The sequence below is a fragment of the Mustela lutreola genome, chromosome 11 (genome assembly GCF_030435805.1).
Source record: "Mustela lutreola isolate mMusLut2 chromosome 11, mMusLut2.pri, whole genome shotgun sequence".
Lineage (NCBI taxonomy): Eukaryota > Metazoa > Chordata > Mammalia > Carnivora > Mustelidae > Mustela > Mustela lutreola.
Genome location: NC_081300.1, coordinates 39,099,253 through 39,122,744, shown reverse-complemented (window position 1 = coordinate 39,122,744; position 23,492 = coordinate 39,099,253). Strand labels below are relative to the sequence as shown.

At 33.7% G+C, this 23,492-nt stretch overlaps 1 protein-coding gene across 2 annotated transcripts in view; it reads right to left on the bottom strand.

Moving 5' to 3' along the window:
* Nucleotides 1–1,237: 1,237 nt before the first annotated feature.
* CCDC178 (coiled-coil domain containing 178) overlaps nt 1,238–23,492 on the bottom strand; it is a 442,908-nt gene continuing 420,653 nt past the window's right edge. For both annotated transcript variants that reach the window (XM_059140259.1, XM_059140258.1), the window contains one exon: nt 1,238–1,886. In XM_059140259.1, coding sequence (XP_058996242.1) covers nt 1,806–1,886 — 81 coding nt within the window. In that variant the 3' untranslated portion in view covers nt 1,238–1,805. The remainder of the gene's footprint in view (nt 1,887–23,492) is intronic.

The window sequence follows — 23,492 nt, the reverse complement described above, 5'->3', positions numbered from 1 at the left end:
GGCGAGGGTGTGGAGAAAAAGGGAACCCTCTTGCACTGTTGGGAATGCAAATTGCTGCAACCACTGTGAATAAGAATCGCCATGTGATTTAGTAATTCCACTATCAAGGATTTACCCAAAGAAAATGAAAACAATAATCTGAAAAGATACATGCATTCCTATGTTTCTGCAGCATTATTTATAACAGCCAAGATATGGAAGCAAACTAATTTTTCATGATAGATGATGAATGGATAAAGAAGATGTGATATATAATGGAATATTACTCAGCCACAAAAAAGAATGAGGTCTTGTTATTTATAATGGACCTAGAGAGTATAATACTAAGTGAAATAAGTCAGGGAAAGACAAATACCATATAATTTCACTCATATGTGGAATTCAAGAAACAAAACAAATGAACAAAGAAAAAAGACAAACAAAAAACCAGACTCTTAAATACAGAGAACAAACCAGTAGTTTGTTGATGAGATAGACACATAGAATAAGAGTACACCTATTGTGATAAGCATTGAGAAATGTATAGAAGTGTTGAATCATTATATTGTACACTAGAAACTAATATGATACTGTGTATTGATTATATTTGAATAAAAAATAAGTAAAAATAAAGGCAGGGAAAATGTAAAAATGTCTTTGTAGGCGAAAGTATCATTTACTCTAGAGATAAACTTATAAAAACAAAGACTAAAACTTACTAGAGATCTTTAAGTTCTATATTTTGGTTAGGACCAGTGGTTATTCTTTCTATAAGATATGCAGTGTCTAAGTTTGTGGCAGATTCTGAAAACCAAAGCTGCTATGTTAATGAGTAGAAGAAAGATTTGGATCTCTATTTAAGCAACGTACTGTAAACAATTAGTTTAACTGAAACACGTTTTCCTTTTTGTAGACATTGGGGAACAAATGGCCAGATGGGCCCATTAAACTAAACTGGGAGAGACCAAGGATTAGAAATTTCTGGAGGTCTTTCACCAGGGCCATCAAAGTTGTTCATTTGCAGTTCTCCATTTTCTTCTGTTTCTCTCTTTCTCTGTGTGTGTGCGCGTGTGTGCGTGCGTGTGTGTGTCTCCATCTTTCTGTCTCTCTCTCTCTCTTTTGCATAATATTTACCTCAAGCTCGCTTCAGGCTAATGTCTCAATAATTTCCCCTCCTTTCTCAGGTCCTTACCACAAAGGACTTGACTAATGATCCATAGACAAAATGAAGCATTTAAATTTATTCATTAATCATTCATCTCCAGCTCATTGAAAACTTTAAACTTCCACAAAATTAAGATAGAACATTGAGGAGTGATTGAGAGAGACAGCTCTCAGTGAGCTAAAAAAGATTGGTAAACACAAAAACAAAAGTACATTAGACAGAGTGTCTGAAAGTGTCACATGGGCATAGGTATTGTTACAGTTTAAACAAACTTTAAGTACTGAATCGCAAAGCCTTTATTTGGGCCAACACGATGGGGAAATCTGGGGAAGCGAACAGTCACTGTCAACACTGCCAGTAATTATTCTCTCTTCCAATTAATGGTGACATAGATTAATTATCAGATGAGGCAAAGCCAATTGCAATCAGTCACCCAGAGCTGAAATTAGATCGTTCCTGACAGCAGCATGAAAGTCACCTGTTTCATTGTTATGGATTTGCTGTAAGTAAAAGAGTGGCAAAGCATGCTGGGAGGTGAGTGAGTTTTTCGTCCATGGAAGTGTGAAATGGCAAACAGGTGAATGTCCAATTACACTGTTATCTGAACTGTGTGACTTTTCTTGTCTTTTATTTCAGCATCCAAGATACATTGGTTGTTTGCTTAACCATCGTCTTTACATGAGCCATCTGTCAAAGTCTGGAAGAAATCTAAGATGTGTTGCATTAAATTTGAAGATTCCTCCTGTTTAGAAGTGACAAACAAACAAAAATCAGTAACTACTCATTAATTAAGAAAACAGTATTATTTTAAAGTCATACATGTGGAGGACTTACCAACAATAAAAATAACAACAAACACCATTACATTACTCTTTGTAGGAGACCAACAGTGCAAATGCCAAGGAATGTTTTTTCATCTGACCTAGCCAATTCTTAACTTTAAAAATCAAACTAGCTTTAAGGCAGAAAGTGAATCAGACACTTAAAATACTCTACCGCTTTAGAGATTCTTTTATCCTCATCATCCCTGCCCTACTGCAGTGTCTTCTAGATAATTTTATTATATACAGAAAGTGAAATCTGGGTTATTGTATAAGGCTGGATGATGATGACTGTCACTAGATTCAATAACTGAATGTTTACGTTCATTCAAAAATATATTTATTTATAGCAATGGGGAAAAAGAGGAAAATTTCTCACCCTCATGGAGTTTACAATCTAATGTGAGGAAAACAACAACATATTAACATACATATATATGAAAGTACATAATTAACAAAATGTTTGTGTAAAATGTAATATATATTTACACCTACATTTGGTAGAAATCCCTACCATTTTCTTTTAAACATATGCTTCTTCTGAACACAAGTGCGAAATCAGTAACAGAAACTTGGCTGGAAGGTGTATCAGAAGAGATTTTTCTCAAGATATTCTTTTATGTAAAAGGAGTCTTCATTTTTGTTTTTAGATATTCAGAATGTTTACTATGAATGTGTGCTCTGGTTTTCAATATTGATTCGGTCTGCTGCTATTCTAAATGCATGTTATAACTGAGCCATAATACATATTAGTAGTTTTCTGGGTAATTATTACATGCCTCATCCCTCAAGTGCTATTCATAGCCTCTACACCAAAGGCTAAATTGCTTTAATTACCCAAGAAGTGAAATAATCCCTTAAAAGGTCTGGCTCTGGATGTCTCAATGCCATCATGAACACACTTTCTAAATACAGACACAAAGGTTATACTTAAGCAGGTATAAAACATTCTTATGGAAACTAAGTGAATTTGAACTGATTATTCTACCTTAAATATACAGTAAGATATAGTGTGATATTTATATCTTGATAACACAAAGGATTTTATACTTATTTCCAAAAAGGCGTTTACAAAATATTTTTCTCTAAGAAGAGGAACAGAACTAAGAAAAGAACAGAGATTTTAAGTAAGAGATAAGGATGAAATATTGAATATTTATCTGAATAAAGCCTAAAAAATATCCTACTCTTAAAGGACCTCATGGCTGGATTCGGTCAAATTGTATGATAAAAATGTCCTATCAGAACAGTGAAAGGTGACAGAAACACTTGTTAGAAATGAGACTATCGCAGATATACAGAATATTGAAGCAGTCAATGGGCTAAAATATAGCTGTCTTTTTTATCGTGAAACATGGTCATGTTTTACAATTAGTAAAAATTTGTCTTGATTATGGAGAGAGCACCAGGGAATGATGATGGTGGCTGAAACTTTATCTTTGAAGTAAAAGACAGGACATAGGAAACATTTGTACATAATTTCATTTTGTAACCAGCATTGATAACTCGCATGAGTCGAGAGGCAAATAAAAGCAGGGTGGACGTGTTTACTATCCATGCTTTCCTACTTCAGACACTTGTCGGTAATCAAACTTCAGCTCCTGTATACCTGAGATGTGTGGGTCTGTATATGGAAACAGATATTGTATTGTAATTCAATAGATAGCCAAATGGAGAAACAATGAATCTAAATCTTAATTTTGTATGATCGATCTAACTAGGCTAAGTCTTGCTTTAATAAATAGCTAATTACAATTGATATGTGATTTGCATAATAAAATGCCAGTCTGCATTCTGTTAATCTTAAATTAGCATATAATTACATTCCTGATGTGTAGGAGTGTTTCTAAGGTGCTCAAATAGCCCATTTGCTTAAGATGGTAAATGTTTCTTTCATATTGTGTTTTCAGTATTGATTAGGGAAATAAAAATTCTTCCATGATGAAGATCAAATCCAATGTTAAACCAACCCCATATCAATTATTAAGAAGAGGGCCAATTTTGAGGTAAAATTTGAAATAAGATTTATATTTCTGTGAGTGTATAAAGTTTTGTATATGGTCACATTTTCAAAGTTTCATTTTTATCTTTTCTTTTGCATCTTGCAAACTTCATAATGCAGATATTATATCTAGTAATATTATTTGTTGATTGATATTAGAGGGAAGGATTATTTTTTCTTCTTAAATTAGGATCTTATTTGTATATTAGTAAGAGTTGCTATGATGAGCTATTTTAAATAATCCATTAAAATGTAAATAGGATTGTAAAAAAAAGTCCAGGTTATCCCCACTTAAACATTGATCAGAATGAAGTCAGAATAAACTTCTTTTCTAAAACCCTTTGAATTTGCTTTATGTAGAAAATGGTTTCTGGAGTGTCCTTAGTTTCTTGGATGCTGTGGGTAGTAGTAGAAGGCAGTGGAACTTCTTAGCACCATCTAAAGTGGTAGATGATAATATGGGTTAGAGGAACAGGGAATGATATTTGACGGGACAATGAAGTACATCTCTCTCAGATCAAATAGAACTTTTTCAGTTTAATGATTTCTTTTGTACCCTAAAAGACACTTAAAAAGTTGCTTTAGAACTCACAGTCCCAAGGACAAGACAGAACTTAAATCTGCAGATCTGTAATGTGACATGCAATTAATGCTCTATGAGCCGTTTGCCAGAAAAGAGTTCAGTGGTCATCAGTTAAAATACTGTGATGATAATTTCAATTACTAGCTAATTTCTAGATTTGAGAATATACTTTATTTTTAAAGTATGATTACACTCCTTTCTGAGTCCTCACATGAACTGAGAGTGAAAACCTTTGGCACTTGGTTCTTCAATAAGAGCCTTTTCACTGTAGGGAAACAATAAAAGTAGGTAACTGTTGAACAGGAAAACATGATTTTTCAGGAGTATTGTTTGGAAAGATAAGCCCATTTTTAAAGGGGATATAGTGGCAAATTAGTAAATAGCTCTCCTAATAATTTATTAGAGGTGGGCACCTGGGTGGCTCAGTGGGTTAAAGCCTTTGTCTTCAGCTCAGGTCATGATCCCAGGGTCTTGGGATTGAGCCCTCCTTTGGGCTCTCTGCTCAGCAGGGAGCCTGCTTCTTCCTCTCTCTCTGCCTGCCTCTCTGCCTACTTGTGATCTCTCTCTGTCAAATAAATAAATAAAATCTTTTAAAAAATAATTTATTAGAGGCTTTATTACATTATCGAGAAGGAATCACTGAGGTCACTTTTTAAATGAAGCAGTCAAGTTGGCTTTCAAAGAAATCCAACACAAATAAATCTAAAGGCATGCTATTTCATCTCCTTGATCCTTCTGACTACAGTCTCACCAGCCTGCCTTGAACAGCAATGTGGTGGGCAGGACAGATGTACAGGTAGATGTACATGTACATGTAGAGGTACAGAAAGTTATGTCAAGCTATGAGACTTGCTACAATGTAAGGATGCATTATATTGTGTCAGCTTAGTTTCTTAATTGTATGTTTTTGTTCTGCCTGGTGTGATCACATTGATAATGAATTTACCCTAGAAAAAAGACAAACTTCCTAAAAGTAAGGACTGATTAACTTCTCTCCAAGAAACTAGTACAGTGACCTGAATATATGTCCTTAATAAATTTTTACTGGTGGTGATAAGAGTTAATCCATATGAGGGGTACCTAGGTGGCTCAGTCAGTTGAGTGTGGGACTCTTGATTTTGGCTGAGGTCATGCTCTCAGGGTACTGAGATCGAGCCCCAAGTTAGGCTCCACTGTCAATGTGGAGTCTGCTTAGGATTCTCCCTCTTCCTCTGCCCTACCCACACTTGCATGCTCAAGCCTGCAAGTGCTTCCTTTCTCTCTCTAAAATAAATAAACAAAAATCTTAAAAGAAAAAATTAATTCATTTGAAACAGGAAGTTTCGTGTTTCAATTTCTATTTCACCCAGCTGGGTGCAGAGAAAATGGGGGATACTCAGGGATCAGTTCGGTAGCTATGGTGATATTTTCTCCTAATGTAGTAAATACTTGGGTTTGAAGTTCACACGGTTTGAAAAGTCCTGGAGTTTTCTAAGAGTAAGTTGTTGGCATATTCAGTGAGAACACAAAGAACAGAATGATATGCCAGAGATTTTCCCTCCCACATTTACTTCTTTTTGAATATGTTGTCCTGGGATTCCCTTTAGAACTAGCTAAGATGAGAAGCAGACGCAGAGCTTGACAAACATACCCCTTCCAGATCAATCTTCACAGCTCTCTAAGTGAGGTGTAATCACTGTAAATCTTTTTTTGCAGTTGATTTATATTGTAATTAAGGCAGAGAAGAAGCACATACAAGGCCAAAAGTGGAAAAGTAGCACACATTTTTCATGGAAAGTTTTTCCCTCATAAGTCAGAGCACAAGAGAGTATTAGAAAAAAAAAATTACAAGGAACTAGTCACGCTCACTGACATGATATGGGGGGATGCTAAGTCATCTGTGTTTTCTGTTTAAATGTATATATTTCAGTTGATTAAAAAAGCACATGGTGAATTGATCTTGCAGCTTATAAAAGCAATATTTCAGCTTCGGTGTTTTTTATTCTTTTTTTTAATCAAATTATCTCCCAAAGCATTTTGACTGAAGTTTATTAACAAGGCAATGCAGCTATTAATGCTCTGCAGTGCACTCTTGCAAAGTGAAGTAAGAGACATGACTTTTCCTATGCATACTGATCATACCTTCTGAAGGTCTAAAAGAACTAAAGATTGCATAGCTGAGTGGTTTTGAAGAAAGAAAATTGTTACTTTGTCTTTTTTTTATGCAATGTTATTAGATTTTTGGCGGGGGAGCATTCATAAGAAACATTATATTGCTAGATTTTAACTGGTATTTCAAATATTATCAGATTTCCCGAAAAGTAAGTTAGAAATTCAGAGAGACCAAAGCAGCTACAGGCCTTTATGCTGGGAGACAGGAGACTGGGAAGAACCAGCAACCTTATTAGGTGGATAACTAGGCAGCCTTTCAGAAAATGTGGCGTAATGTAATTTATATTTACCAGGAAAACAGTCCTATCTTTGGCAACACATCAAATGATAAAGAGAAAGTGATACTTTAATTTTGCGTTTAACATAGTAATTTAAAAAGAGGATGACTAACCCTAAACCAATATATTCTGAGGGAGGAAAATTTTTCAAGGGTCTTCAAGCCATTAGTAAAATAAAAAGATGAATGATCAAGTTCTGTGATCTTGCTAGACTTCTTACAAACAAACAAACAAACAAACAAAACTGTGGGTAATAGTAGGCCCTGTTTTTCTTTTCAGGAAACAAAGGCTTGCCTACCTAGAATTCAGCATGGGAAGTAACCTCTCCCCAAATTTTTCCTGTAAATAAAATTGGATCCTCCTTCACTTTTTTTCTGTTCCCATATTTATTGCTAATTTAATTAGCATAAATTTAATCCTGTGTGCTTTCCTTCTCAGAGGACAATGTTTCTTCTGCCGAAAACCAAAATGTTCTGTGGTCAAAAATCTGGTAACCCTTGAATATTCTACCCCACTCTTCCAAGAGTTATCAAGCACATTAGCGTATTAAATAGTCCCAGATATGCTGACATTAAAAAAAAAGAAGAAAACTGGCTTAGTGTTTTACTATCCAGCATTTCAGAAATGTATTGTCCACTTGATCTTTCAGCTGGTAGCACCTCTTAAAATCCCAAAGGATGTACTGTGGAAAAACTGTCTTGGTGGGAAGAAAATAAATAAGTTAAATTGAACCTTGGTGCTTAAATTTCAACCTTTGCATGGACAGTGTAAATTACCTTTCTCTTTCATTTATTCACTGAACAAACTCTCATTTTCATTTATGTTTAAGGCATCTCCTTTTGGTACCATGGCAGATACTGTGGTCAGAAGTGGAAAAGTAGTACACTACCACCCTCTCCTCACTGCCCCTCCGATCTCTGAAGTTGGAGCAAAATACAGTTTGGCCTCAAGGAATGTGGACGTAACAGTTTATCACGACATGTAATGTGATATGGCCACAGATGAGCCGTGGTTGTCAGGAGGGAAATGCTACTTCTAGTTATGGATTCAGTGATAGCTCACAAATGACATGCCTTGTAGACTAGACCTAGAAAGATGAACCAGGAGACAGAAAAACATAGGATCTACTCTGAATAAACAAACCCGTGTTTCTGGGGTACTAGATAAAACTAAAAGGATAAATTCGACCTGTATTACCGAAGGTCTTGAACAGTACAGTTAATCGTTCATTTCATTCATCGTTCTGGACTCTGAATTTGTTTTGATTGTTCTAAAAATCTAATCTACACAAATGAAAGAGACTTGGGATTGCCGTATATGCTCCAAAGGGTAGCTGAGGGTTCTAGAGATGATTCCAAAGCTGTTAGCAATAATGAGACCTCACAGTGATTGGTAAATGGTTTGCTTATAATGTATAAAATGTTTAATGGTCATGTTACTTAAAAATTTCATGAGTTTTCTGATGTATACCATTTGTGAATATGAACAAAGTCCCAAAGTTTGAAACTTTGGCAATTAGTCTAATTAATTTGAGATTGCTGACTAGATAAAGTTTGACTTGGAAAACAGGCTTATTGTGAAACAATTTAGCACTGTAATTTAATTTTGTTTCATAAGAATACATACAGTTTCCTTTACATTGTATTTGAATTTCAATAATTTTTAAACCAATGTATTTCAGCTCAATATGAACTTCTGCTTCAGTAAAAACATGATTTGGAATCCATGCGGCATAAAATCATGAAGCATTTCAGAAGCCCAACCAAATGACTGTTTGCCAGGAAATGACCTAAATGCGAAGGACCATGCATTTTGGAATTTTTACAAACTTGGATTTCTCTGTAGCCAATCCTGTAGTTTTGATACGTCTGTATATTGTTTTTACCATGTTGGTGCAGAGACACAACTGGTTATTCTACATTTTTGACTTGACATCATACAGTGTGGGATGTTAAGAGCAAAAATGCTTAGGTTTCCTAGATGTTAGTTTAGTTGGGTTTGATTTTAAATGAGCTCTAAATATTCCCTTGGTTTTGTTATTCTTTCATACAGATTAAGCTTAAATTATCTTGCTCTTGTTTTATTTAAAAAGCTTTAGGAAAACTATCTCTTGTGCATGAAAGTAGCTTCGTTCTGTGCCATTATGAACTCTCTCTAGTTATGTTAGACTTGATGATTAGAGTATCAACAAAATCTCCTGATATTGTGCAACACCTTGTTGTTTACATCGTTAGAAATCTCAGGTAATCTATTGCCAGTGATCCTTTTGTGCTCTGAGCGACTTCCTTATCAGAGCTCTCAAAGAATCCTGTGGAAAGCGAGCATGACACTGATGTGCTAACCTTGCAGGGGGATAGGTTTGGCTCCAAATGAGTTACAGTCTCTAGAATTAGCCCTAAAGCCCCCACCCCCCAAAAAAAAATCCTTTGTGAATTTGGAATTTGCTATTTCAGCAAGACTAAAATAAGATATCCTTTTACATACACCATCTTTTTTTGAAATTCTTTTCACTGTAATTGCTTTCCAATGAATTCTGAGGGAAAACACTATTTGAAAAATATTAATTCAAGATATTAGGACTAAAAATATGAAGACTATGAATGGATGATGCATTTATATAGAAAATACAATAGATGCTGAATTTGCTTTGTTTCAGCTTTACTGAGGTGTAATCGACAATACTGTCATATGTATATTTAAAGTATTACAATGTAATGATTTCATATATGTATATATTGTGAAAGGATTCCCACAATAGAATTAATACAAACATTACCTTACAAATTTATCCTTTTGGGGGGGGTTAAAAACACTTATATTCTGCTTTCTAGCAAATTTCAGTTATGCAATGCAATGTTATCAAATATAGTCACTATGTTTTGCATTAAATCCTCAGACCTTATTCATCTTATAGCTGAAAGCCTGTGCCCTTTTATGAACTTCTCCCATTTCCCCCAACCATACCTGCAGCCACTGGCAAGCACTATGATCTCCATTTTTAAATTTTGTTTTTGATTCTACATATAGATGATACCATGCACTATTTTTCTTTCTCTGTCTGGCTTATTTCACTCAGCACAATGCTTTCCTTTGTTGTTACAAATGGCAGGATTTCCCTCTTTTTGAAGAATGAATAATATTCCATTCCATACGTGTACTGCATTTTCTTTATCTATTCATCTGTCAGTGAACACTTAGGTCGTTTGCATACTTTGGCAATCGTGAATAAACCTACGATGAACATGGGAGTACAGATATCTCTGTGAAATAATTATTTCATTTCCTTTGGTTATAAACCCAGAAGTAGGATTGGTGGGTCATATAGGAGTTCTACTTTTAAATTCTTGAGGAACCTCCATACTGTTTTCCATAATGGCTGTGCCAGCTTACATTCTCATCAACACTGTATAAGGATTCTCTACATCCTCCTCAGCATTTATCTCTTATCTTTGATGATTGATATCCTAAGAGGTATGAAGTGATATATTGTGATTTTGATTTGCTTTTCCCTAATAATTAGTGATACTGAGCACATTTTCATGTACCTGTTGAATAACTGTATTGGAAAAATATCTATTCGGGTCCTTTGGCCATTTTTTAATTGGGTTATTTGCTTGTTTCTTGCGATTGGGTCAATACAAGTGCTTTGTGTATTTTGGATATTAACTCCTTATTGGATATGTGTGGTTTGCAAATATTTTTTCCCATTCTATAGTCTGCCTTTTAATTTTGTTGATGGTTTCCTTTTCTGGGCAGAAGCTTTTTAATTTGATGTAGTCCCATTTGCTTGTTTTTGCTTTTGAGGTAAAATTTAAAAAAAAATTATTGCTATGACTAATGTTAAGGAGCTCAACCCTTGTATTTTCTTCTAGGAATTTTATGGTTTCTAGTCTTACATTCAAGTGTTGTTCCATTTGGAGTTTTTCCTTTTTGTGTGTGTGTGATGTAAGATAGGAGTCCAGCTTCATTCTTTCACATGTGGTTTTCCAACACTACTGAAGAAACTATCTTTTCCCATTGTATATTCTTGGTTCTTTTGTCAAAATTTAATTAACCATATATACACAAGTGTATCTTTGGGCTCTTAATTCTGTTCCATTGATCTATGGGTCTGTTTTTATACCATACTCTTTTGTTTTTCTTTTTGTAACATAGTTTGAAATCAGAAATATGCTGCTTCTAGTTTTATTCTCCTTTCATAGGTTGCTTTGGCTGTTCGTGGCCTTTTGTAGTTCCATTTGCATTTTAGGATACTTTTTTTCTATTTCTGTGAAAAGTGAAATTGGAATTTTTACAGAAATTAGATCACTGCATTAGATCATTTTGGGTAGTATGGGTAATTAAACAAGAGTAACTCTTCAAATCAATGAACATGAAATATCTCTCCGTTTATTTGTGTCTTCTTTAATTTCTTTCATCAATGTTTGTAATTCTCAATATACAGATCTGGTCCTTAGAAAATTTATTTCCAAGTATTTTATTCTTTTTGGTGCTATTATTATAAATGGGATTTTCTTATTTTCTCTTTTTGATAGTTCATTGTTAGTGTATAGAAACACAACTGGTTTTTGTGTATTGATTCTGTATCCTGCAACTTTACTTAATTTGTTTTAGGTCTCAAGAATTTTTTTTTTTTTTGGTGGAGCCTTTAGGAGTTTCTATATATAAGATCATATCATCTGCAAACATAGAAAGTATTACTTCTTTCTTTCTGATTTTGATGCCTTTTATCTCTTTTGTCTCATTGCTGTGACTAGATCTTCCAGCACTATGTTGAATAAAAGTAGTGAGAATGGGCATCCTTATCTTGTTCCTGATGGTAAGGGAAAAGTATTCAGCTTTTCACTATTGAGTATGACATTGGCTGTGGACTGAAATATATGCCCTTTATTGTATTGAAGTACATTTGATCTATACCTAACTTGTTGAGTGTTTTTTTTTTTTTAATCATAAAAGGGTGTTGAATTTTGTCATATGCTTTCTCTGCACCTATTGAGACAACAATATGATTTTTATCTTTCATTTTGTTAATGTGGTACATCATATTTATGGGTTAGTGTGTGTTGAACCATGCTTACATCTCAGGAATAAATCCCACTTGATTATGGTGGATGATCTTTTTAATGCAGTGTTGATCAGTTTACTAACATTTTGTTGAGAATTTTGTATCTACGTTCATCACTGGTATTGACCTGCAATTTTTTTTTCTTGTACTGTCCATATCTGGCTTTGGTATCAGGGTAATGGTGGCCTTGGGCCTTAAGTTTGGAAGCACCATTTCCTCTTCAATTTTTTGTAAGACTTTGAGAAGGATTGTTACAAACCCTTCTTTAAATGTTTGGTGGGAGGCACCAAAAGTCATCTGGTCCTGAATTTCTCTTTGTTGGGAGATTTTTTATATGTCACATGTAATATAAATTCATAGATTAATATGTTTCTTCTCTCTTGGTTATCATGCTAATGTAGTCATACATTTCCACTTACAGATATCTATAAACTATGTACTATATTGCTATACATTGTTTGCTTAAACAGTCACTTGTCATTTACAAATGTTTTGAAAAAATATGAAAAAAATCTCATATGTTCCCTCAGGTAGTTACCGTTTCTGGAAGTGTTCCTTTGAATAGTTTCTGATTTTCATCTGGTGTCTTTTTTCCTCTGCATAAAGAACTTCCTTTAACATCTCTTATAGTGCAAGTCTGCTGGTAATGATTTTTTTCAACTTCTATCTATCTGAAAAAGTCTTTACTTTGGACTCTTTTAAAGGACATAACTGTGTATAAAATTCATTTCACCTGTGTTATCCTGTGCCTCACCTTTTTGGCTTCCCTAAGCCAATTACTTTAAATATATTACTCCACTGTCTTTTGATTTCAATCTTTTGTCAACCTTAGTTTTGTACCTTTGTATGTAACACATTTTTTCAGTATCTGGCTGGTTTTAAAATTTTCTCTTTATCACCGGTTTTGTGCTGTTCGATTATGATATTTGTTGGTGTAGTTTTTTATACTTCATGAGGTTGTAGTCTGTTGAAATTTTTTACTTTTTTTTTACAGTTTCCATTAAATTTGGAAAAAAAATCAGCCATAATTTCTTTGAATATTTTTTTCTGTTCTCCTCTCTTTCCCCTGTCCTTTAGGGAATTACATGTTACATATATTTGGCTGTTTGAAGACATCTCATACCTTACTGAAACTCTTTTCATTTCAAAAAATATTTTTCTTTGTCTTTCATTTTGGATAGTTTCTATTTCTTAGAATTAATATTCACTAATCTTTTTTTTTTATGAAATAACAAATCTGTCATTAATAGTATCCTATGTATTTTTCATCTCAGGCATTGTAGTTTTTCTATATTTCTATTTTGTGTCCTTCAATGCCTCTACATAATTTATTAACATATGGAAAACAGTTATAATAATTGCTTAATGTACTTGTCTGCTCATTCTAACCTCTGTGGCAGTTCCATGTCAGTTTCAACTGGTTGATTTTTCTCATTATTGGTTTGTATTTTTCTGCTTTTTTGTATGCCTTGTGATGTTTTATTGGTTGTCATACATTTTGAATTTTACCTTCTTTGGTGCTTGATATTTTTACACTCCTATAAATAGTCTTGCGATTTGTTTAGAGTTACATTTAAGTTACTTGGAAACCCGTCTGATCTTTTGAATATTACTTTCAAGATCTGTTAGGTAGAGACAGAGCTATGTTGGTCTATAGTTAATTAATCCCCTATCAAGACGAGACTTTTCTGAGACTACAAATTGTGAGGTTTTTCATTCTGTTTTGAAGGAACATGTCTTGTGTAACAACCAGATACTATTTTAACTTTCCTTGGGCTAAGGTAGTTTTCTTATAAGCATATATTGCTCAACTAGTTATTTAAGGAGGAATCTTAGCAAATTTCTAGGGTTCTCTGCAGAATACTCTCTCCTGTGTACTGTAGTTGCCTTGATCTTCTTAAACTCTGAGCTCCATCCACTCAACTCTTGGCGTCTACAGAATTCCCCTCTATTTATTTCCCCCACTATCAGCTTATATAATGGTCTATAAATTCTCTCAGGGCAGTAAGCTGAACCAATTTAGAGGTTTTGCCTTGTTTGTCTCATCTCTTTCTAAATCACTATCCTTGATTTGTCAAATGCATTGAAAACTGTTGTTCCATATATTTTGTTTGGCATTTGGCTGTTTTAGGTAAAAGGGTAAATATGACCCCTGCAACTTTATTTTGGCTGAAAGTATCATTTGATTTCATGCATTTTTGATAATTTCTTCTGGTTTCTAACAGTAAACAATTACCCCAAGAAACTGGGTGATGTGAATTTGTGTGACTCCTTTGTGGGATCCCCTTACAACCTTGACTGGTAGAGTTTAGAAATGTGATCAATTTAATAGGCAAGGTTAAAGCTAAGTAAAATTTTCTATTAGTAATTCTAGGAAAATTTTGGATATATACCACTTTAATGGAAGGACATTAATGAAGAAAATTTAATTTATAATACTGAAACATATTTGTGGTTAATGCAGATTTTTAGACTTGTGTTCCTGATACCTATTCCTATGGTATAATTGAATACCTTCCCCATAATGTCAACTACCAGTAATGTCCTTATGAGTCCTAAAATATTCTTTTTAGCCCAAGGGTCTTCCTGAGCTCAAGACTCATCACCTTACTACACATGTCTCTAGAATCTATCTCCCTTATCTAAATAGCCTCCATTCTCTTTAATTTCAAACTTGAAATCAATCTCAGCTAACATCCTTCTTTTCCTTCTGAATTATTATCATGATATTCTTATACCTTTATGGATTTATACATGCTTTTACATTCAATTAGGATAATTTTTCTATTGTTGGTTCCCTACAAAATTCTCCCTTGTTCCCAGCTGTCCAATTTTGGTGTATACATTGGTTTACTTTATCATAAATAGTTTCATGCCTTTCTCAAAACTATGAATTCCTGGTGTGCTAATGCCCCCATTATCTTCTCTAGCTATAATATACTATTTGGGGGTCATGTCACCTTACTGAGTGTTATCCTGTGCCTTACCTTGTCAACTTGGCCACAGAATTTATCTCTTTTCCTTAATTTTCACAATAAAGATAAAACTGAAGATTTTATGTATGGTAGCAGAGATTACCAGGGGTTTAGAGAAGGTGGGTGGTGGTGGATTACATCATTACAATACAGAATACTAATTGAACATCTTTGCTCCTGATTATACCTTAGTTTTTTCTGTCAACCTGACCTCTGGCCTTCCATCATACCAGACTGTGAGTAATTCTTCTACTATTCCTTTCACTCAAGAATTAAATGACAAATTATCAGATACAGTCTTTGCTTATTGTTTTATCTTCTTTCACACCCTACCTCAACTTGCCTATCAAGATGTTTTTCTAATAGTTTAGCTATTGTTGATAATGCTGCTACAAACATTGGGGTGTGTGTACCCCTCTGAATCTGTATTTTTTGCATCCTTTGGTTAAATACTTAGTAGTGCAATTGCTGGATCATAGGGTAGTTCTATTTTTAACTTTTGAGGAACCTCCATACTGTTTCTCAAGAGTGGTTGCACCAGTTTGCATTCCCACCAACAGTGTAAGAGGGTTCCCCTTTCTCCACATCCTTGCCAACACCTGTTGTTTCTTGTGTTCTTTCTTTTAGCCATTCAGACAGGTGTGAAGTGGTATCTCATTATGATTTTGATTTGTATTTCCCTGATGATGAGTGATGTTGAGTATCTTTTCATGGGAATGTTAGCTTTCTGAATGTCTTCTTTGGAAAAATGTCTGTCCATATTTTCTGCCCTTTTCTTAACTGGATTATTGGTTTTGGGGTGTTGAGCTTGATAAGTTCTTTATAGATTTTGGGGTACTAACCCTTTATCAGATATATCTAACAAAAATGTTTTTCTAAAAAAAAATTAATTTTCTGGTTAGAGAAATTTGGTACTAATATGCTAATTTTTCCTCTGCTCGAATTCTGAATATGAGAAAGGAGAAATGTATACTTAAAATCATTAAAATTTGTAAGTTATTGTTGATATTGTGATGAAAATATATGATACAATATTCATTATCAAAAGAGGGTGAGGGAAATCAAAAGTACTTGAATATAACTGAATTTTACAGCTGAAAATAATTTATTTAATTTATTTGTAACTTTTGTCTTAGAAAACTGTTTTCTTGAAAAGGTAAGGTAAGTCTATGTTTATATATGAATAAAAGACAACACCAGAATTGATAAAAATCAGAGACATTGATAAACACAAACATATAATTGAGTTTAATGGTTTTGTGACTTGATTCCTTGAAAAGTAAAAACAAAATGAAAATACAACTAAAATGTAACTGCAATATGATGAATAAGGCCAGGATTCATTGGTTACTTAAAATATATAATGGTTCCACTATAATAAAGTAGAAAAATTGTTATATGGTGTAAAATATTTGAAAAAATATGAAAGTTCTCTTAATTATGGAATACTTCATGGGTTTCATACACACTAGAAAGAAAACTGCTGCCACTTTTCACAAGATTACAAAATTTAGCTGCAGGAAATCAGAGCTGATTTTAATAAAATAAGTATGTAACATATTTTGTAACATATTTTATAACATAAGCAGAAATTTAAGAGTTGTTACAAAATTTACAGGAAAATAGCTGAAGATCTTAGGTGCATATTATCTGCATAATTTGGATTTAGTGATATTTAAGTTCTTGTATAAGTAAAAGAACTAGAGAAAGCACTCAATCTTATCAAATCTTTAAATAAAACTTCACAAAGTTGCATGAAGAATATCTTGCAAATTAAAAATAGACTGAGGTTCCATGATCAGAGTTCATACAAATAATTGAATTTATATGTACTAGTAACTATTAATAAATAGATTTCTTAGTTTAAACTTCATCTCTTTGAGATTATTTACAAATATAATAAAACTTATTTTAGAAATATTATTTAAAATAATTTATATTTTAAAGTTAGCTCATACAGTGTTATTCGTGATAAACAAAACTTACTAAATGTATTAAAATAATCTGTTATGGGAATAAAAATGCTCTGCTCTATGGCAAGTGTCTGAAAATATAATGTTTTGAATTGTACCAGAATATAATGGTTCCTCAGTTCTGAAAGATGTACAGATAGTGTACCTAAAAGCAGCTCTTAATAAAATGATTTACTGTTCTTTGTTGTTTTTAATGCTAATTTTTGTTTTAGCACCTTTGTAAAACAAGCACATTATTTTTCTTGTATAGATTTTTGTTGCTTTTACTGTGGTACAGTTATGTTTCTAAGACCTACAGCTTTATTCATTTTATCAGAAGAATTCGTTTTATCAGTTTGTGAAACTGAATTTATTAATATGGCCAACAGCAGTTGTTTTACAATCTAGCTATAGATTCATTCTTTTTTTTAAAATTTCATTAACACCTATGTAAACCTATGTTTGAAGGCAATTTGCTGGTATATAATCTTACTGAAATTATTCTGCCTTGTGGGATAATCTGGGGGAATTATGGGACCATATCCTAACGGTTTAATCACATTCAGTATTTTCTGTACCTATTAATTGGCTTAGCTGGTAAAGCCACAGTGGCAGTGGGCTCTCGTTCAAAGCTACAGGCTTGATATCTTTAGGCAGTAAATCATATTTCTTATAGAAAAAAAAATCTCATGTCTATAGATTTCATCAATATCTTGGGCTATTTGTCTTTCAAATACAGTCTATGTGTGCCTTGCCACTGGCAAACTGTAGCCTATCTTGTTTAATAATAATATGACATGTTTATCCCATTACTGAATTTATCTTTGTTATCAAAACAATAACTGGTCACCTGGCCCAACTTAAAAATGATGAACAAAATACCCTTTTAGAAATGCTATCTTTAGTAACAAAAGAATTAAGTAGCCCTTCATAGCTCATACACAACTAGATACTTTTTCTTCTCTCTTGTCAAATAATCTAGTAACATAATCTCTTGCTGCTAATTTCTGAAGACTTGAAATTCTTTTTTTCAATGGACTTCCTTATTTTGACTGAACTTTTTGCTACTGTATATTTACTTGTAAATAATGAGCTCATAAATAAATGCAAATTAGTAAGTTTTTTTACATTAAAATTTCTAGAAATGTGAATTCATAAGCTTCCTTTTACATATATCATCATTTTGGTTTTGTAAAATTGGTTTTATACAATTTCTTGATTTTTTCCTAGCCTCAAGGGTAGACTGGAGCCAGGAAAATTAATACACAAGAGAACTCTCAAATATTATTTTAAAAAATAAATTGTACTTTACCTGCCTTGAAAAACCCACTGCCTCCAGGGCATATCTTGTAAAAAAATAAAAAGATTTCTTCAAGTATGAAAAAATTATATCTGATATTGTTCTTCACACTGCCCTGATATGTCTATTAACTAATTCAGTATCAGATTATTTCCTGGATACTACCTCAGATAATCATTTGATAAAGCTGCCCATTTTCTTCATTAAGCATTTATACAGAATCTATTAAAATGTATGCTCCCCAACACTCTACAGAGTATAATGAGTGAACAAACCACAAGCCCTGCCCACAAGATTTTAAAGACTTTGAAGAAGATATGTATGTGTATATATATATACAATACATATATGTATCTATATATACACATCGTAGGTATATACCAAATAAATACCATATGTAGATATTTGACATATATGTCAAAACATCATGCATTCTACATTGCCTTTGGCACTACTGGGAATATACAGCCAAATATGGCACTGTTTTTGGCATCCCAATCTACCTGGTGAAACAAATTCAAGAATGTCAAGCTTTCATAAAATAATTACTATAAATGAGGTATGAAAAAACAATCTCTGAACTTATAGAAGCAAGAAGGATGGTCACATTCTTCTTGTAAGAGTTGGGGGTATCAGAGAGTGGGAGGCAGTGATGGAGATGACTTCAAAGAAACAGGAAGCAGTATAAGACAATGTCCAGAATGGAAGGAGCCACATCAAAGAATATTTGTTTCACGAAAAAGAAGGAAGAAAGAGAAGGAAATGTGGAGGATGATGTTTTGTTGAATGCACAAACCAGGATTCATAGAGAGGTAATAAAGAGAACTACGGTAGAAATCAAGTGCTACATCCAGTTAAAGACAGGTGGTGTCTTTGCTGTTTAAAATTTTCTCTCAGATACTTTGTCTATCTCCAATGACATTACCTTGTTTGAGGCCATGAGCTGTCAGAACTGCAGGAATGTCCTAATCAATCCCATGTCTGGTCACGAAATCTCTTCTCCATCTCCCCTTTTCCCCGTCCACCTACCATCTACTTTCCATATATCAACCCAAGAAATCTTTCTAAAACTCAGATGTTACCATTTCCCTCTCTTTATATTTATCAGTCTCCCACCTCCCACCCTATATTTTCAGGGTAAGATCCAAGATCTTTTCATCGCATGCAACTATTGGCAATATTTGGCTTCTGCTTATCTGTACACTCACTTATAGCTCTCGTTCAACTGAATTCAATGTGAGTCATCTGGACATATTATAATTTCAGTAATATGCAAGGCTCTTTCAGGTCTAGCTTTAGTACTTCCTTTGTCCTTTGGCTCAAAAGCCTTCCTATTTCTTTCTTTTACCCTGTCTTTGCATTTATCACATTATATTGACAATGCCTCTTGTCTCTTCTACCAGACTAGATTTTTCATAACAGCATGAACTGAACCTTGTTCATCTTTATATTTATATTGCATACATGTATATTTAATAAATATTTATTGAATTAATGAAAAGTTTCTAATTTTCATGCACACACACACACAAAATTTCCCCAGATCTTTGCTATGTCTTAGCATTTTCAGGATTTTTAGAAACAACTTGTCTGTCTATAACTTGATAAGTTCATTATCTATTCACTGAGTTCTTATAATTTCTGTCATTTTAAATTTGCTGATTGGCTTCTGTTCACATTTTCTTAGTGTTCCCTACTGTCTTTTGATAAAAAATAATATGTACAAGTCTTCATTACTTGAAGGTATTCTATAATAGGTGCCATTCTGTTCTCTTTATTTTTTAAAAAGATTTTATATTTATGTATTTGTTTATTTATTTATTTACAGAGACAGGGAAAGCACAAGCATGGGGGAGGGGCAGAGGGAGAGGGAGAAAGATATCTCAATTCCAATGCAGGGCTCAATCTCAAGATGCTGAGATCATGACCTGAGCTGAAATCAAGAGTCTGATGCTCAAATGACTGAGCCATTCCAGGGGTCCCTTTATTCTCTTTTCTAATAATAAGCTTAAATCATTATTTTTTACCTGAGTATCTTTCTTTTATCTATTTGCTAGACATAGACTCTTTATTCACTTACTAGATGGTCTACTTTCTCTTCTAATGTACATTTAAAAGGTCTTTCATTTGTCTACGACTAGTACTAATTTATATATTCCCCCCTTTTGTTTTGTGACTTAATATATCTTTTAACAGCCCTGTCTTTTTAAATTTCTACAAACATTTGTAAATGAAAAAGATCAAGGAATCATCATGAATAGTTTCTGTTTAAGAAAGTCAGATATGTGGGAGAGGCCTTTAAAGACTCAGATACTGAAGAAAAAGAAAAAAATTCAGATACTGGCCATCTTTACATTTCTTTTCATGCCTGATATTTATACGTGTGCAATGATAAATTTAAATGTATCCTGGTGGGGTTTTTTTTTTGGACAGATATTGAACCAATTATGTAAATTTTATAAAAAACTCAGAAATACAACATAAACTGCTCCATGTCATAATGAGTTTAGTCTGGATAAATGTCATATTGTATAATATAAACAACCATTTAGCTTAACGGGTGCCATGATTATGGAATGTTTTCCACAGTAAGTTAGTAAGATGTAAGATCAAATGCACAAACTCTCCCACCTACTGTGGATGCTCCCAAGGAGGCTATGAATCAGTAAAATTCCAAGCCAAATTTTCAAATGCCTAAGTAAAAAACATATGGTATTTTGAGGCAATTATGCATTCTGCAACGGAAAGAAATACACCTCAAAGATGCACCAGCTCTTCGTGGTAACTACAGACACTGATGACCAATCTTACAACTTTTTTCTTATGATTTTGTTATATAGTATATTCTTAATTTTTCTCCTAGTTCTTGGTCTTCTCTTCTTTCTCTTGATTATGACATGTTTCTCTCCAGCTAAACCCAGGAATTTGCTAAGGTATTTGTTGTTGTTTCTCTGATTTTTTTTTTTTTTTTTTGTAATTCACTGACATCCTCAGAAGTACTAAAATGTCTGGCTTTAAGGCTCTACAGTTTGACAACAAAATGTGTTGTTATAGCTCTTCTTGGTTTTTTATCTCCCAGTCAGGATTTCAGTTGATGTAGGTCCCACTCTCTTATTCAGTTTAGTATAACCTAAATGAGATTCTTCACTTCATTTGAGGTTAGGATCCTACTAATTCTCCTTTCTTTTTCTTATCATTTTGGTCATCTTCAGCTTCAAAGTTTAGAGTCATGTTATTGTTTGTTTCCCTCTATTTCACCTAAGTCCATTTTTCAATAATATCAGTGTGATTATGCCTTTGAAATGTTCATCATTTCCCCCTTTTTTATTTCCTTTGCTGTTGCCCTACTTGATCCTGTCATTGTAGGCCTACATTTTTAAATGGTAGATTCTCAGCTCCATTTCTCAAATATTTGCACTGAAAATCTAGTCTGGATGAGTTAGCTTTTTAAGATGCCATTTGTGTACTGTAACTCTCTTTAAATGACTATTCGCTATTATTCAGTTGGTGCCTTTGCTTAACTTTCACTGTCTTCCATTGTAGGTTCAGTATATATATATATAGATAGATATAGATAGATAGATATCTATCTATCTATCTATCTATCTTTCTCTCTCTCTTTTTCCAAACGTAAGCACTCCACAGCAGCATGTTTCATTTGCATAGTATGGATTAAGAATCAGAAAATCTTGGATCTGGGGTGCCTGTGTGGCTCAGTGGGTTAAAGCCTCTGCCTTCAGCTCAGGTCATGATTCCAGGGTCCTGGGATCTAGCCCCGCATCAGGCTCTCTGCTCAGCAGGGAGCCTGCTTCCCTTCCTCTCTCTCTCTGCCTACCTCTCTGCCTACTTGTAATCTCTGTCTGTCAAATAAATAAATAAAATCTTTAAAAAAAAAACAAAAAGAAAATCTGGGATCTAAATCTGGTTCTACCACACACAGGCTATGTTATGGAAATGTTCATTTAAGCTCTTTGAGAGTTAATTTATCTGCAAAATGGGCATAATAAGCTCTTCCTTCCCAGGGTTATTTGTGATAGTCAAGTTAAAATAAACACAAATTGAAAATGTAAAGTAGCATAGAAATATCAGCTAGCGCAATGATGCTGGAACTCACTAGCTACCCTCCAAAGCTATCTGCACTGATCCGGTGCAGCTGCCTCTACTTCTTCACAAAGGATTGTAGAATACTACAAACTAGCACTGAGATAGCTAACTCCTTATTTGTTATGTTTGGAAGAGTTTTTTTTACCCTAGCTTAACTTTCATAAGGTGAAGAAAAGATAAAGAGGGCATGAGAAAGATTTTCTGTAAGATCACTGTTATTTAGTGTCTGTCAGAATAAATATTTCTAAAGAAGGAAGGAAAGCTAAAAGGGGAGAGAAGATGAAATAAGAGAAGTAGCTCGATACTGTAAAGATAACATTTTATAATCCAACATCATCCCTGGATTTTGACTTTTGAATGAATCAGCTGGCTGAGAACTTTTTGATCCAAAACAGGGAAACATGCCAGCTGGCAAATCTAAAGGCTAAATGCAGAGATCCTCCAACTTCTATCAAAAGGTTTTAAATAAGAAACATGCATGCATTACAGAAGAATCAGGGAAAGATCTTGTCATGCAGCCTTGCCATATTTTCTAGAAATTATATGTTTGAGGGCCTATCACAGGAAAATTTTGATATATATAAGGAGTTTTGATTTCATGCTTTGCTCACATTTGCTCACAGATGTTTTTATTTATTTATTTGTTTGCTTTCTGCATCCAAAATGGTGTGATGTTACCCTATCACTAGGATGTGGGATCAACTCTGGAAAATGAAACTCTTGTTCAAAATAGTGTTGGCAATATATAGGCCTATATCGTGTGTGTGTGATGGCAAGTGATGAGAAATGTAAATGTACTGAAGTACAATTTGTGGATACTGGGGAATCTTACACTCATTATTAGCTAATTGTAGCCTATTTACTTAATCCTCAAATCAATTTTAACAACATTAGGATATTAGAATATTGGATGTCATATCATAGGTTTGGTAAGAAATATGCCCAATAGAGTAAATCAAGATACAGGAGAATGCTGCACATTTCATAATTTTATACTAAGCAGTCAAGTTTTCATTCTGGTAGGTCATTTGATTCTCTGCAGGTGGCTATGCCTGCCTCTGAAGAGAGAGCCCTGAGTCACATGTTACACAAATGAAACACGATTATCTTCGTGGGT